The sequence below is a fragment of the Notolepis coatsorum genome (assembly GCF_963971535.1).
Source record: "Notolepis coatsorum genome assembly, chromosome: 18".
Classification (NCBI taxonomy): domain Eukaryota; kingdom Metazoa; phylum Chordata; class Actinopteri; order Aulopiformes; family Paralepididae; genus Notolepis; species Notolepis coatsorum.
The window spans coordinates 42,098,665-42,116,558 of record NC_140182.1 but is presented as its reverse complement, the minus strand read 5'-3'; the positions used below and the strand labels follow the sequence as shown (position 1 = coordinate 42,116,558).

General features: G+C 46.1%; 1 protein-coding gene across 2 annotated transcripts in view; it reads right to left on the bottom strand.

The window, feature by feature from the left end:
* Nucleotides 1-17,894, bottom strand: part of sema3e (sema domain, immunoglobulin domain (Ig), short basic domain, secreted, (semaphorin) 3E) — a 74,561-nt gene that overhangs the window by 36,561 nt on the left and 20,106 nt on the right. For both annotated transcript variants that reach the window (XM_084335589.1, XM_084335590.1), the window contains exons 2-4: nucleotides 12,874-13,034; nucleotides 5,360-5,419; nucleotides 4,984-5,103 (exon numbers count right to left, since the gene is read on the bottom strand). In XM_084335589.1, the coding sequence (XP_084191715.1) occupies nucleotides 4,984-5,103; nucleotides 5,360-5,419; nucleotides 12,874-13,034 (341 nt within the window). The remainder of the gene's footprint in view (nucleotides 1-4,983; nucleotides 5,104-5,359; nucleotides 5,420-12,873; nucleotides 13,035-17,894) is intronic.

Genomic DNA, 17,894 nt, shown 5'->3' with positions numbered 1-17,894 from the left:
CTCACTCCAGTCCTGACCAGGCCACAGATGCAGGGCTGCCTCAGGGGGTGTGCGAGCAGTGCGGTCGCACAGGGCCTCGCGGGAAGGGGGGCCTCGCACAATTTTATTTTTTATTTATTATTTTTATTTATTATTATTATTATTATTATTATTATTATTATTATTATTATTATTATTATTATTATTATTATTATTATTATTATTATTATTATTATTATTATTATTATTATTATTATTATTATTATTATTATTATTATTATTATTATTATTATTATTATTATTATTATTATTATTATTATTATTATTATTATTATTATTATTATTATTATTATTATTATTATTATTATTATTATTATTATTATTATTATTATTATTATTATTATTATTATTATTATTATTATTATTATTATTATTATTATTATTATTATTATTATTATTATTATTATTATTATTATTATTATTATTATTATTATTATTTATTTTTTTGCGAGGCCCCCCTTCCCGCGAGGCCCCTTTTCATCACAGACCTAAAATCTAGTTTTGCTTATATGCTTATATATTTCACATTAGACACGTTTGTAGAATGTGTCTGACTTGTTCCTGGCTCTGCGGCTCTGCAGCAGACATACTCACTATTGGAGCTATGGGGCTCTGCAGCAGACATACTATTGGTTTCAACGAAGGGACGGGTTACATGTGTACAGTCGGCCGGCGTGCGTCAGCTGCGTTTGACTATTTCGCACACGTGCAGCATTGGAGGTTATGCTTATGCCAGCCAAGACGAAGAGGACGGTCGTTCGGCAGATGGACTGAAGATGAAGGTTGTTGCATGTTAGACAGTTCAGTCAGGCTAGCCATGTCGGCTTAGCTAAAGGCAGGGACAGCTAGTTAGCTTTAGCTACGTTATAATATCGAGTGCTAACGTGTGGTTCAGTCGGGATAGCCATGTCGGCTAGTAGCTAGCTTAGCTAAAGGCTAACTAGCGTTAGCTAACCTAGAGAGAGCGCGTGCAGCATTGTTATGCCAAGATGAAGAGGACGGTCGTTCGGCAGATGAACTTCGTCAACTCCACACGGTTGTCTCCATCCTCTTGGACGTTTGGTGAGTTTTTAATGCACTCTATTCTATTCCCGCCGTGGATATATATCTCTCTCTCTCTCTCTCGGGCCGGCTAGCTATCGTGGCTAAGGCTAACGTTATGTTGGCTAACGTTATGTTGAGCCAAGCGGGCCGGCTAGCTAACGTAGCTAACGTTATATTGAGCCAAACGGGCCGGCTAGCTGTTGTAGCTAATGTTATATTGAGCCAAAGCGGGCCGGCTAGCTAAAGTAGCTAATGTTATATTGAGCCAAACGGGCCGGCTAGCTGTTGTAGCTAATGTTATATTGAGCCAAGCGGGCCGGCTAGCTAACGTAGCTAACGTTATATTGAGCCAAACGGGCCGGCTAGCTGTTGTAGCTAATGTTATATTGAGCCAAGCGGGCCGGCTAGCTAACGTAGCTAACGTTATATTGAGCCAAACGGGCCGGCTAGCTGTTGTAGCTAATGTTATATTGAGCCAAAGCGGGCCGGCTAGCTAACGTAGCTAACGTTATATTGAGCCAAACGGGCCGGCTAGCTGTTGTAGCTAACGGTGTGTACCTGGTGTCAGTACCTGGCTACTCTATTTGCAGTTAGCCTATTTAGCTGATGTCAGCCGTTGGCTCCTTGCTACTTTGTTTTCTCTGGTATAGACCCTCTTCTCTTTGGATTTAAGTGTTGATCTTTGTCCTTTTGGATCTATGTATATTCATGTTGCCTTTGTGAAGTTATCTTTTCCTTTTGTTTTGTTCTTCCATTAAAAGTTGAATATCCTTTAGGGGCTCATCTTAGCTGTCTTGCTTATCTCTCTCATACATGCTCTCTCTCTAACACACACACAGACATGCTCTCTCTCTCTCTAACACACAGACACACATGCTCTATCTCTCTCTCTCTCTCTCTCTCTCTCTCTCTCTCTCTCTCTCTCTCTCTCTCTCTATCTCTCTCTCTCTCTTTCTAACACACACAGACATGCTCTATATCTCTCTCTAACACACAAAATTACATGCTCTCTCTCTATATATTTCTCTCTCTTTCTAACACACATATACATGCTCTCTCTCTAACACACACACACAAACAGACATGCTCTATCTCTCTCTTTCTAACACACACAGACATGCTCTATCTATCTCTCTCTCTTCAATTCAAATGGGCTTTATTTCACATTCTTGTATTTCTCCCAGTAGGTATGGGAGTTTTGAGTTATTGTCCATGTTTTCAAAGTCTCTTTGGGTGTTTGCAATTTGTGGGAAGTATATGTCTTGGTATAGTGGGCAGGTTGTTAAGAAGTGGAGCTCGGTTTCCACCTCATCTTGTGTGCAGTGGGTCTGTCTTCGCTTGGGAGCCAGGTCTGCCTATGGCGGCCTTTCTCGATGGCTAGGCTGTGCTCGCTGAGTCTGTACCTAGTCAAGGATCTTCTTAGTATTGGGTCGGTCACAGTGCTCAGGTATTCTGCCACTGTGTACTCTCTGTTTAGGGCCAAATAGCATTTCAATTTGCTCTGGTTTTGGGTTGTTTCTTTCCAATGTGTCTGTCTCTCTCTCTCTCTCTCTCTCTCTCTCTCTCTCTCTCTCTCTCTCTCTCTCTCTCTCTCTCTCTCTCTCTCTCTCTCTCTCTCTCTCTCTCTCTCTCTCTCTCTCTCTCTCTCTCTCTCTCTCTCTCTCTCTCTCTGGCCTTGCTCTGGTGGAGGGTCAGGGGCATTGCCGGGTCTGTGCAGCGATAACACTGTATATTGACTGTAGAACGGGAGCTCTCTCTCGCTCTCTCTCTTGCTATATGTTGACTGTATCATGCCCAGCCTCGGGCAGCGCTATTATTTAAGAATATGTTGACTGTATTAAAAAATAATAATAATAATAATAAATTATTTGATTTTTTTCCTTTTAGGGGGGGGGGGGGGGGGCTCGCGTTTAAATCTCGCACAGGGCCTCGCATTTCTCCCAGGCGGCCCTGCACAGATTCTCACCTGTCCTGCGTGTCCCACCCTGACCAGGCCACAGATGCTCACCTGTCCTGCGTGTCCCACCCTGACCAGGCCACAGACGCTCACCTGTCCTGCGTGTCTTACCCTGACCAGGCCACAGACGCTCACCTGTCCTGCGTGTCCCACCCTGACCAGGCCACAGACGCTCACCTGTCCTGCGTGTCCCACCCTGACCAGGCCACAGACGCTCACCTGTCCTGCGTGTCTTACCCTGACCAGGCCACAGACGCTCACCTGTCCTGCGTGTCCCACCCTGACCAGGCCACAGACGCTCACCAGGGGCGGATTTAGGATTGTAGGAGATCCGGGGCTTAGCCCAGCTTTTTTTTAAATTCTTTTTTTCTTTTCTTTTTTTTGTAATTTTTTTTTAAGTTTTTGGGCAGGCAAGGGGTGGTCCGGAGGGGGTCCGGCACAACCCCCTCCACGACAGATTTATTTTGAATTTAATGAACCTGTACGTGCAATTTCCTGCAATATAGAGCCTTCAATCTTGACCAATAAAGCTGCTCTTTTCACTATAAAACTCAGTTAACCATAACGTAGTTATGGTTAGATTTATATATTGGGGGGGGATATATCATATTTTTCATATAATCAAAAAGTGGTGGAGCTAGATCATACCTTTGCTCCCCCAAGTTCAATAGTGGGAGAGCAGAGATGCTCCGAATGCTCTTATGGCCAGGCGTCTATGATTCACTGATACAAAGTAAAATAGTGCAGTGCAATAAAATAGTTAGTCAAATAGAATAAAATAATGCAATAGTGCATTGCAATAAAATAGTTATCATCGTATTTTTTCTGGAGGCCGGTAAGGAGTGCATTACAGTAGTCGAGTTGGCTTGAGATAAAGGCATGGATCTGGTTTTCAGCGTCCTTTTGATTTATAAATGGCCGTACTTTAGCTATGTTTCTAAGGTGGAAGAATTAAGTTTTTGTCAACTTGTTGATTGTGATTTAAAGCTTAGGTCTGGAGCGTAACAGTAAGAAGCATTTTGTATGAAAGTATTCTGTACTTCTGTATGACAACTATTAAAGAAACTTGAAACTTGAACTTGAAACTTAACTCACTCAAATACAGTTAGCAGCTGGATAGACCACAGATGGAAATTAGCTTCTGCTAAATCTGGTGCAAACATATTTTCATGTAACAATGATGAATTGTAAAAAAAAAAAAAAAAAAAAAAAAAAATTTTTTTTTTTTTTTTTAAATAGATTCGGGGCTTTTCAGAATACATCCGGGGCTTGAGCCCAGGTAGCCACCCCCTAGCTCCGCCCCTGACGCTCACCTGTCCTGCGTGTCCCACCCTGACCAGGCCACAGACGCTCACCTGTCCTGCGTGTCTTACCCTGACCAGGCCACAGACGCTCACCTGTCCTGCGTGTCCTACCCTGACCAGGCCACAGACGCTCACCTGTCCCACCCTGACCAGGTCACAGACGGTCACCTGTCCTCCTGCGTCTCCCACCCTGACCAGGCCACAGACGCTCACCTGTCCCACCCTGACCAGGCCACAGACGCTGACCTGTCCCACCCTGACCAGGTCACAGACGCTCACCTGTCCTGCGTGTCCCACCCTGACCAGGCCACAGACGCTCACCTGTCCTGCGTGTCCTACCCTGACCAGGCCACAGACGCTCACCTGTCCCACCCTGACCAGGTCACAGACGGTCACCTGTCCTCCTGCGTCTCCCACCCTGACCAGGCCACAGACGCTCACCTGTCCCACCCTGACCAGGCCACAGACGCTCACCTGTCCCACCCTGACCAGGCCACAGACGCTCACCTGTCCCACCCTGACCAGGCCACAGACGCTCACCTGTCCCACCCTGACCAGGCCACAGACGCTCACCTGTCCCACCCTGACCAGGCCACAGACACTCACCTGTCCCACCCTGACCAGGCCACAGACACTCACCTGTCCTGCGTCTCCCACCCTGACCAGGCCACAGACGGGGTTGAAGGCTCCTGTCCCACAGGCCAACAGGTGGGTCTGGTTGTGCTGCTGCAGGACCTTGATGTAGTTGGCACATTCCGGCTGTAGGGAAGGATGGAGGGATGGAGCAAATGTGTGAGAGGGTAAACACAGGGAGGGGGTAGTATGTTGGTGGTAATAAGACAGGGTGGCAGTAAAAAGGAAAGGGCGGCGCATCATTCATGAAATCAATATGTCACTGGGTTGAAGGTTAATGAGCAATGTGAGATATGGCTAGTGATCGATATGAACATTTTAGTGGTGAAGGCATATAATATTATTCAATTATGCAAAGACTTATTTGATTGGTGTTTCCTACCTTCTCACGGCCCTTCATTAGACAGTCTTCTATCTGAGACTCGGTACTGGCCCATTGGATCTTAGGAGAGAGAGAGAGAGAGAGAGAGAGAGAGAGAGAGAGAGAGAGAGAGAGAGAGAGAGAGAGAGAGAGAGAGAGAGAGAGAGAGAGAGAGAGAGAGAGAGAGAGAGAGAGAGAGAGAGAGAGAGAGAGAGAGAGACTTCAGTTGGATGTAGTCAGAAATACTAACATTGTTTTACGTATAGGGGTTAAAAGAGCTGGGAATTTGATTTGAATAATCATCACCTTCATCACAGCCATACAGTGTTACAGTATGGCATGATTTGTGTTGGGGTCGCTAGTTGTAAAAGTCATGTGTTACACATTACTTGTCCATTCTTGAAATACTCTAATTGATTCATAGTGCAAATTATAGAGGGGCTAGGGGGGCTGCACCCCCCTGCATGACCCTTGACCCTAATCCTGAGAGACACAACAATCTATAATCTATATACTTTATATTACAGGGTCACTTATGATTGCCTTTGATGAAATGACCACCTCCCACCAAACTAATCTAATTATAGATGGTTTCACTGGAATTACGTTGCTATGGAACAGTTTGGACCCATGTTTATTTCCTGTCAGTTATTGGTATTAGCTAACATTGCAACAGGAAATACATTTGGGTCTATATAGAATGTTTATGTTGTCAAGATGAAACCGTCTATACAGGAAGGATTCTCTGTCTGTCTTTCGTATATCTCGAGGACCATTCATCTCTCATCAACTTCCCACTTGACAGGTGTATTGCTGAGGGTCCAGGAGAGTGCATTTGGCCGCATGGTGGTGATATAGTGCGTGTCTGTCCTTCGCATATCTCAGGAACCGTTCATCCGATAAACTTCACGCCCGGTGGCCGGTGGGTGTATTGCTGAGGATGCAGGGGGGTGCAGTTTCGCATATGGTGCCATTTGGCCAGATGGTGGCGCTATAACAACTATGTTTTTAATTAAAATGTTTACTTGTACTGCTGAGGACCCAAGGGAGTGCAGTGTCGAGTGTGAAGTTGATCAGATGAGCAGTTCTGGAGAACGCTGCAAGCAGCCATACCACTTCCAGGGGGCCAAGCGATCGCCCCGCTCTGAGCGGTCACACGTTCTGAACGACCGTGTGAGCTTCGTACAGGCATGTCCCCGCGAGCAGCAAATACTGGGAGCCAAGGAATTGGCCATGCGCTCTGCATGGGCACTGCTCTAGTTAGTATAATTCGCACACACCGCTTCACTTATTAATTCCTGGGGAAAGTAATTAGTTTTGTTTTCATGACTTTGGGCGTTACACCCTACAATGATTATGATGTTGCTGCTCAGTGGACCTGGGGGTCTGTTGTGCTTCAGGGAGGAGAATGTGACCCCACAGAGTCTCCCGTCACCCCGCCATCTGACAGCAAACAGGAACCCACAGAGTCTCCCCTCTCCCAGCCATCTGACAGCAAACAGGAACCAGGCGATGGAACCAAAACAAATCAGTAGGCTGGGAGATGTTTTTGTTGAATTGAACCATTACACTGACAAAGAGGGAATTCACTATATTTATTTGAATCCAACAGATAGAGAGTGAACAAATGTACAGTATGCAATACAGTACAGTACAGTTGCGTTACTACTAGGGCTGTCACTAATGATTATTTTGTTATCGATTAATCTGTTGATTATTGTATCGATTAGTCGATTCATCTAAACAATTAATTTACCAGAAAAATCAACAACAATTGATTATATTTGCAATTGAATATTTCAAAATGTTTTACTAGTATCCTCAGGTAACATGGGGAGTTGCCTCGTTTTCCTTGCCACCTACTGAATACCCAGAGTAGGAGATGAGCCATGAAGTCTATAAATGCTGTGTAGTGTGGATGCCTACTGTACATGAGTAGAGTGAGTAACCTTTTTATCTATTGACTCATTATAGCTACTTTATTATCTTGAAATAATATAACACCCGCCCGTTACTATGACATTGTTTATCATTACATTTACATACAATGTATCCTTGCCTGTAGCTAAATGCTGAAAAACAGGGAACAAAATTTACTTTTTTAGCTTTAGATTGAAAAAACTACCAGCCAGCGAGATTTTTTACCAGCCAAAAATTATAAATAGCTTTTCCATGAATGAATGAATTATATTGTGTGTTATCTCTCCACTCCACGCTATGGTAGTGCTTGTGCCAGCACAGGAGATATGATTACAAAATATTTGTTATACAGTAGGCTATATACATATTTAAATCAATATCTTCCTTTTAAATAAAATAGGCTCAGGAATCAGGATTGTTAAATATTTTACAATATTTTTGCTAATGAAGTGAAATATTTATTATCATCAACTATCCAGTTAGTTTTTATAGTGTAACGCTACTTCAAATCATTGAACATACAGAGAGAGGGAGAGAGACAGGCTCACCCCCCCCCCCCCCCCCTTTTCCTCACTATTGTTGGAACTCATTCCAGGGTTAGCTTAGCTTACTTAGCGTTAGCAGCTAACGTCAGTTAAGGTTTATCACGCCGCTTAACCTGCGCCCCCAAAAGTGGCCATTTCAGTTTTCATTTTTGAGGACTGCATACTTTTTTTGCAAACCACATACTTTATACTTATAGCACATGCATGAGCCTGGTCTCTTTGAAAGATGACATTCTGAAGTTTCTGATTCCAGAAAGATAATTCACTTTTAGTGCTAATGAAATAGAGTAACGTAGGTCTGAACTTGAGTTGTAGAAAAACTTGTTACTCAAGTTTTTCTGTAGTAGTTAGTAGTCCAGAGGTAGTATTTCCCCAGAATGTCTGGAGGCTTAATAATCCATACGGACCCATAGCCTGAAGCCTTATGTAGTACATGTCCAAATTTCATAAAGATCCATTCAGAAATGAGTGATTAGGAGGGATTTTGGTAAACTGTGTACAAAAGAAAAACTCAGTTTTCTCATAGACTTCTGCTGTTTTTCTCTTCCTGTTTTTGCCCGTTAGTTTTTCACCTAGATCCCAGATCATACATCCCCAGATGGTGTATCATTGGAAAGCCACACTCATTGGCTACAACCCTCCAGAATGATTTTTGAGATCGCCAACTAGAGCCGGAACTACGGAACTAGAGCCCCAAGAGTCTGGAGTGGTATTTTGCGCAATACCGTGTACTTTGCACACGCCTCAAATACCGGCATGTAACTCGAGAACCGCTGAGCAGATTTTGACAGATTTTATCGCTATCGACAGGCAACAAATAAGCCGATATATATATTTGCTTACATATACATTGCTTTATACTGAAAACTAGGGTAAGCCATTTTAAGTTTATTAGTGAATCTTAAAAGTGAGGAACCAGCTGACTTGATTAAAGGGGCGTGTTTAAAACGGCCATTTTGTTTTGTTAAGTGCCCCCATTAAGGGCCAGGTGTTAAGACAGCACTAATTAGTGATAGTGATTTAAAGGCTTGCTGGTGTAGCGTCAGCGAAGCGTCGAGAAACGAAGAGGGACAAAGAGGAGGAGTTATCCTGGAGTTCACCGCCGAGGGATCCACCGATCCACCCAGTGCTAAGTACACCATAATCCTATATTTCCCTCCCACACTGCTACTTCTCTACTTCCTCCCTGCCACTCTCGACAATACAATGTGTCTCATACCTATATCCACAATCTGCTCCTCCAGAACTGACTCTACCCATCCACGCCAGTTTGCTAGCAACCCGGCTAATCTCTCCTACCCTCCTACAGCCACTAATACACCTGTCACAGTACGGGGAGGCTTATGGAATTGTCAATCAGCAGTCAAGAAAGCTGACTTCATTACTGCCTACGCCCATAGTCTAAATCTGCAGCTCCTGGCTCTAACTGAGACCTGGATAACTCCCAATAACTCATCAACACCTGCAGCATTATCTACAAACTATAACTTCACTCACACACCTCGACCTTCCAGACGGGGTGGAGGCACTGCCCTCATGACATCTCCTTCATGGGCTACAAACGTAACACCACTCCCAGAACTGTCACTCTCCTCTCTCGAATATCATGCAGTATCTGTCTCTAATCCTTTCAATCTCACCATTGTTACACTCTACCGCCCTCCAGGTACACTCGATCACTTCACAGATGAGCTGGACATGCTTCTTAGCTCCTTACCGGAAGATGGTACCCCTCTCCTTCTACTGGGCGACTTCAACCTGCCTGACTCATCTCAGTCAGTCATAGTAGTCTCCCTCCTACAATCGTTTGACCTGACTCCCACTGCCATGCCTCCCACCCACAAAGCAGGCAACTCCTTGGATCTCATATTTTCCCGTAACTCCAGCATCATTAACACCACGGTAACTCCCCTACATGTATCTGACCATTCCTTCATATCCTTCTCACTAACTCTCATGCTTAACCGAAAGGTCTTCACCCCAACTCAAACAGTCTCACTCAGACGCAACCTGCCCTCCCTATCCCCCTCCACCCTCTCCTCTGACATACTATCCGCTCTACCTTTGAGTGACACCTTCTCTGCTCTCTCCACAGAGATGGCAACCTCCACCCTCCTTTCAGCCCTTGCAACCTCCTTCGACAAGCTCTGTCCCCTCGTTGAGAAACCTGCCCGCCGCTCCCCACCCAGTCCATGGCTGACAGATCCAGTGAGAGAACAAAGACAGGTCCTGAGAGCAGCTGAAAGGAAGTATAGAAAGTCACGCCTCACTGCTGACATCGACACATATCACAACCTCTTGTTAACATTCTCCAAAACCATCACTAATGCCAAAGCTTCTTTCTTCCACCATAGGATCGAGGCCTCTGCCAAGAATCTTCGCAAACTGCATGCTACCATGTCCTCCCTCCTCACTCCCCCCCCACCCCCCCCTCCCTCATCTTTCTCTGCCGAAGACTTTGCGATCTTCTTTGAGGAAAAAGTGGAGAACATCCGCAGCTCCTTCTCCCAACCCCCACCCATTCCAAATGCTGAATCGAGAACCTCATCCTTCACTCTGTCATCTTTCTCTCCCATTACAGAAGCAGAGACCCTGACACTGGTAACGTCAAACCGTCCGACTACTTGCCAGCTGGACCAGCTACCCTCCCCACTCCTCCAGACCATAGCACCAGACATCCTCCCATTCCTAACTGCAACCATCAACTCCTCACTCAACTCGGGGGTGGTCCCCACCTCCCTAAAACAAGCCAGAGTCACGCCGCTCATAAAAAAACCAACCCTGAACCCTACTGTCATAGGCAACTACCGTCCTGTCTCTCTTCTCTCCTTCCTTTCTAAAACACTTGAACGTGCTGTATCCAACCAACTTACTACTTATCTCTTACAGAATGACCTCCTAGACCCTAATCAGTCAGGCTTCAGGACTGGTCACTCCACAGAGACAGCCCTCATTGCGGTCACAGAGGCACTTCACTTAGCAAAAGCGAAAGGCCTCTCCTCTGTCCTGATTCTCCTAGATCTATCTGCAGCCTTCGACACAGTCAACCACCAGATCCTCCTTGCGGCCCTTGCAGGAATGGGAGTGGCTGGCTCTGCGCTGACATGGCTGTCATCATACCTCAATGACCGCTCCTACCAAGTGTCATGGAGAGGGACCCTGTCGGCCACCCGCCCCCTGCGGACGGGTGTCCCCCAGGGCTCGGTTTTAGGACCCCTTCTCTTCTCCCTCTACACTAAATCACTGGGTAACATTATCACGTCTCATGGCTTCTCCTACCATTGTTATGCCGACGATACTCAACTCTTCCTCTCCTTCCCTCCCTCAGATATCCACGTCTCTGTGCGGATCTCGGCCTGTCTGTCCGACATCTCAGCCTGGATGACGTCCAACCACCTCAAACTGAACCTAAGCAAAACAGAATTGCTCCACCTGCCGGCCAAATCCTCCCCCTTAACCGACCTTTCAATCACAGTCGAGAATGCAGCTGTGACTGCGTCCCCGACCGCCAAGAACCTTGGTGTTGTCCTCGACGACCAATTGAACTTCTCTGCTCACATCGCAGCGACGACCAGAACCTGCTGATTCCTCCTGAGCAATGTCAGAAGGATACGCCCCTTCCTGACAAAAGAAGCCACCCAACTCCTCGTCCAATCAACAGTCATCTCCCGCCTCGACTACTGCAATGCACTGCTCGCTGGCCTCCCGGCCACTGCCACTAAGCCTCTTCAACTCATTCAGAACGCAGCGGCCCGCCTGATCTCAAACCTACCGAAGTCGGCCCATGTCACCCCACTTCTTAGGGACCTGCACTGGCTCCCCATTGCTGCACGAATCCGCTTCAAGGCCCTCGACCTAGCATACCGTGCGGCAAAGGGAACCGCTCCCGCCTACCTCCGGTCAATGGTCTCTAACTACACACCCTCAAGACCCCTACGCTCTGCATCTTCTGGCCGCCTCAGACCTACTCCTATCCAAGCTCCGGGAGGGTCATCAAAGAGAAGTCGCCTATTCTCAGTCCTTGCCCCACAATGGTGGAATGAACTACCCACCCCAGTTAGGACAGCCGAATCACGTCCAATCTTTCGCCGTCGACTAAAGACGCACTTCTTCAACCATTATCTGAATTAAAAAAAAAAAAAAAAAAAAAAAAAAAAATCTAACCCTAACTAACCGTACTGTCATGCACTTGTCCTAATAAACTAACCTACACTGTAGCACTCAACACTTTGATGAACATTGTTGCTCAGCTGATAGAGTTGTGCCCTTCCTGATGGCTTGTCGTACAGAACTTGTAAGTCGCTTTGGATAAAAGCGTCAGCTAAATGACTAAATGTAAATGTAAATGTAAAAATATATTTTATTACAAAATATGCACACTCGAGCCACTAGGGGTCGCCAAAGTGCCGGTGGGCAAATCGTCCTAAAAATGGCCCACATGTGGTACGTTGCAGGCTAAGAGGGAGAAATCATTTATATTTTGAACGTGATTCATTGGGCACTAGTTAGATTATACGTTACGCATGTTATGACTTTGAACGTCTGCCATTTCCACTGCAAAAAGGCATACAAGTAACAACAATACGATGCGTCGATCATGAATATGCAAATCGATGACATTTCGTAGACGATTACGTCGACATGGTCGAGGAATCGTGACAGCCCTAGTTACTACGCAAGTAACAACATACATAACAACAACGTATGTAGTAACCTACTGTACATAATGATATACAACACAAGTAACAACCTGTTTGTTAGATCAGTAATCAGTTAGATTTTGTATTTGAACAATGCCTTAAGGGTGCTTTTTTTGTTGAATGATTAGGCTACTCAACATAAAACAATTATTTATAGCATCTATAACATTGCATTCTGTCACAAGGGAAAGGGAATGTTACTTTGTAATGCACTACTTTATTTCGATACACATACATACTAACATCACAACACTGCCTGGCTACACATGCCAGATGCCGTGAAGCACATTCTGTTTGACTAACCCCTGACCCCTGCGTGTGAGGGTTCAATATCTGACACACACTGACGGGCAGGTGAAAACAAGCCTACCTCTCTGGGATGCACCGTCACCCTGTCCAGGCTTAGGGAGTAGAGGGTGTTCTTGGCCCCCACATACAGCCTCTCGTGGCCCTCATCCAGGAGCATGGTCTGGGGTTGAATGGAGGGCCCAGGCCCCTGGAACACCCACGTCCTGTTCATCTGCCATAGCTCTGCCAGGCGTCACACACACACACACACACACACACACACACACACACACACACACACACACACACACACACACACACACACACACACACACACACACACACACACACACACACACACACACACACACACACACACACACACACACACACACACACACACACACACACACACACACACACACACACACACACACACACACACACACACACACACACACACACACACACACACACACACACACACACACACACAGAGAGACAGACACACAGCACACAAAGAGAGAGAGAGTGTAAATGTTTGTATTCTGGATGGATAAAAGGGTTATTTTCTTGTCATCTTCTGTGCAGCATGAAGCTAGTTGTGTGTGGGCTTCCTTGTATATTCACTCTCTTCAAAAAGGGCTTAGTTCACAAGGGTTTAAAGAATCGATCGCCCTCCAGACTACATACCGCCTCGTCTCACCCCGTCAAAATCAGATTTGATTAGTTCCCCGTCTCATTGTATTCTCCAGTTCCACCAGTAGACCTGCTCCCTGAGTCAGAGCTGCTCCCAGGCCCAAGGGCATAACGCAGCACATGTTTCTGATTCCGAGCGTTCCCCCAGAGAGTCACAAAGAGCAACAACAGGGTTATCTCTCCCATCTCCTCTCTTCTCTCCCTCCTCCCTCCAGCCCCGCCACTCTCCTCATTCAGACGGCGGCTCCTTGGAGGTTTATTGGTCGAGTCGCACACCGCATCTTTCTTCCTGATTGCTGAGACGTTCAGACAGGGCCACTGAGAGACCACAACACAGGCACCACAGAGGGACGGGATTGATGTCGACGACTGCGTCTTTTAGCGGGAGGGAAATAACACAAATAAGCAGGACAGAAACAGACAATAGTGTCTCTTCATTTCTTTCTTGAGAAGGAACAGTGAGCCAATGACGAAAGCGAAGGTGTCCATCTGTGCGCCTAGCAGGACTCTTGAGAAAACGGCAACAGCTACAGGGGTCCAACCTTTCATATAGTCGTAGTGGGCAGACTGTGCGGTTACTACAAATTTCCAAATGTTTCCTTAAAAAAAGGATAGCAAGAAGTGGGATACGATCATCCTGGGAAAGATGGTTTGATTAGCGGGACGGATATTTGATCTTCACATCCTGGCCTGTATGGTCTCAGTCTCCAGAAGGAAGTGCTTTCATCTGACAGGAAGTGGAACCATTTTCTTTATCAGGCGTTGGTTGATTTGACCCTCAGGCACAGATTGTGGATCAGCTTCCACCGAAAATGTGGAATGTATAACTGCGTTAACTGGAGACAACACAAACTGATTTATGATCTGTGTTTTACTCCCTGTCAGTCCTAATTAAAACACACACACACACACACACACACACGCACGCACGCACGCACGCACGCACGCACGCACGCACGCACGCACGCACACACACACGCACACACACACACACACACACACACACACACACACACACACACACACACACACACACACACACACACACACACACACACACACACACACACACACACACACACACACACACACACACACACACACACACTCACACACATACACATACACTGACACGCAAACAGACACACACACACACACACACACACACACACACACACACACACACACACACACACACACACACACACACACACACACACACACACACACACACACACACACACACACACACACACACACACACACACACACACACACACACACACACACACACACACACACACACATTTATCTTTCTGATTGAATCTGACAGGCTGGTCCTCTACCTATACCTGATTTCTCATGTGAGTTGCTCTGGAGCCCAAGGCTGAGGGTGAAGGACCTGAACTAGGAGCTGAATCCCCAGAACAGTGCACATCCTGTGGGCCGGGCTGGCTGAAACCCCTGGGCCCTGGAGCACATGTCTGGGTGTCCTTGTGAAGGAATGAAGGGTATCTGGTGTGTGTTACCAGACCTCATAAGATATGACACAGATTCAGGGCATTCTCATATAGTGCTGGTGCTATCTACCACAGTATATCTGAGGCACTGTGTAGCATCAATACCCCGTAGTACCATACAGTACTGTGCCATGTAATACCCTGTGGAACCATACAGTGCCATGTAATACCCTGTGGAACCATACAGTGCCATGTAATACCCTGTGGAACCATAGAGTGCCATGTAATACCCTGTGGAACCATAGAGTGCCATGTAATACCCTGTGGAACCATACAGTGCCATGTAATACCCTGTGGAACCATACAGTGCCATGCAATACCCTGTAGAACCATACAGTGCCATGCAATACCCTGTATTACCATACAGTGCCATGTAATACCCAGTATACCACAGTTTGGTATACCATGATACCACGTCTATACCAGTAGGCCTTGCAGGATGGTCTTCGTTGGTTCTAAATCTTCCCAAATAAGAGCAGCCAGACTCCACAGCGGACAGACTCCTCTGAGGAAAATAGGAAAACACTGGCTACCATCATCACCTATCCCCCACCTGTCTCCTCAGGCAAGACTGTAACACAACACCGTGCTTTTAGCTACCTCAAATAGTGGCAAGATCCTTTTCTCTAAATGTCAGGGTTTGCGGGGGGGGGTGTAATTGTGGGGATTTGTTATTGCAGTGGCTGTATGTTTTTAATGAGACACGATCGCAGAGATTGAGACGGGAGAGTGTTTTCTATCCTCGTTTTCCACAGCTAGGTCATAGCAACAGCACAGACTCTGTGGCAGGTTGTGTTTGTTTGAAATGGTATTAGATCTCCAGGGTGGACAGAGGGAGTGTTTATTTTCTGCTGCTCTGACGGGGCGATGGTTTATTTTGGTAGCATTAGATCTCTCTGGTGCCTCTGTGGCAGACACTGAGGGGATATGGCAGTGGTGTTGTGCCTCGGCTCAAACACGCTTCCTGTAATTATCTAATCCAGGCAGTTAGAACTAATTCTCTCTCTTTCTCTCTGTCTCTCTCTCTCTGCCCCTCTCTTTGTTCCTCACTCCTCAAAGCATGCACAGTACCCTTCTGATTTAAAAGCCAGATCCGTAATCCACATGTAAACAAATGGGTACAGCCTCACCAAAGGACTGGAAACATGCTTTACATTTTTTTGAGTGACTGTGATCTTGATGACAGGATTAACATTACACAGCAGGTAAATATTTCAAATATCATATTTGCTGGATTCGGTGGCCTGTAAAACGGTTTATTTACATTGGTAATGTGTTTTTAAAACACTGAAATGACATAGAGTACTGTATATTCATATTTAACCCTGTGAGGCCCAACATGTATTTACATTAGCAACTTCAGAGGCCAGAATGTGGGACCTATAAACACATTTTTACTATCCAATAGCATTGTGAGGCTGAACAACAGGACCCATTGACTACACTACAGTATGTAGATGTGCACAACAAATAAAAAATTTACATTTACAGACTTTTTAAAAAAAAAGCTAAAAAGCTAAAAGTTAAGACTCCAAATGCTTAAAAAAATGCCTATTTTTCACAAATACAGTTCTTTAAGAATTGAATGCAATGCAAATGCAATCAAAGCAAATCAAATTGATTTCAAAATCCCGAAATCACAAGGTAATGTCCCCATGGGCTGGACAAGTCTTCTTTATACAAGTCAAGAAGAAACATCACAATAAATCAAGAACAAAATCCACCATGAAATCCCAAATAAATGTAAAATAAATAAATGCCATTTTGCCGGATTGGGGCTTTTGGATCAAGGGCAATTCATCAGCATTCCATTCCACCTCTCTACAGGTGTCTGTCTGCAGGCTCTGAGACGGTAATCTGCTTCTCTACATGGGGGCCAGAAGTGATCCCTTGGTGCTGATGACACACTGAGAACGCTATCGAGCCTGATGGAGGGAGCAATGCTTCTGCCAAACCCTTTTCCCATCCAGTCTTCTCTCTCCTTGGGGAATAATGAAGACAGCTGGACCATATAGACACACACACACGGTATACACACTCCTGTACACGTGGAGAAGCACGTATGTGGAAACATGCATGAACAAGCAACCCCCCCCCCCCCCCCCCCCCCCCCAAAAAACAAAAAAAACACAACAGTGCAAGCAGGACACGCATTTTGAATTCATTGCTCATATGTATCATGATGCACAAACGTAATTATTTTAGATGTGTTTCACAGCAGAATGCTTCATATGACTTCACTCTGATGGACAGCTGGAGGTGAGCAGGGCGGAGCTTGCTGTGCATGATGGGATGACTGGGATGGCATGGCTGATATGGGATGGCTTGGATGGGATGGGATGACTGAGATGGGATGACTGGGATGGGATGGCGGAGATGGGATGACTGGGATGGGATGGCGGAGATGGGATGGCTGGGATGGGATGGTGTGGCTGAGATGGGATGCCTGGGATGGCTGAGATGGGATGGCTGGGATGGGATGGTGTGGCTGAGATGGGATGCCTGGGATGGCTGAGATGGGATGGCATGGCTGAGATGTGATGACTGGGATGGGATGACTGGGATGGGATGGCTGAGATGGGATGGCTGAGATGGGATGGCATGGCTGATATGGGATGGCTGGGATGGGATGGGATGGCTGATGTGGGATGGCTGAGATGGGATGGCATGGCTGAGATGTGATGACTGGGATGGGATGACTGGGATGGGATGGCTGAGATGGGATGGCTGAGATGGGATGCCTAAATATTAAAGGCAACCAACTTGTGTCTAGCCACGCCCAACTTGCGTCTAGCCACGCCCCCACGGCGACGCGGCAGCAGCAGACGCGGAGCTCCGTCGCGGCAGCATTATGTAGCAGTAATCCCCCCTTTTTTTTTACCAT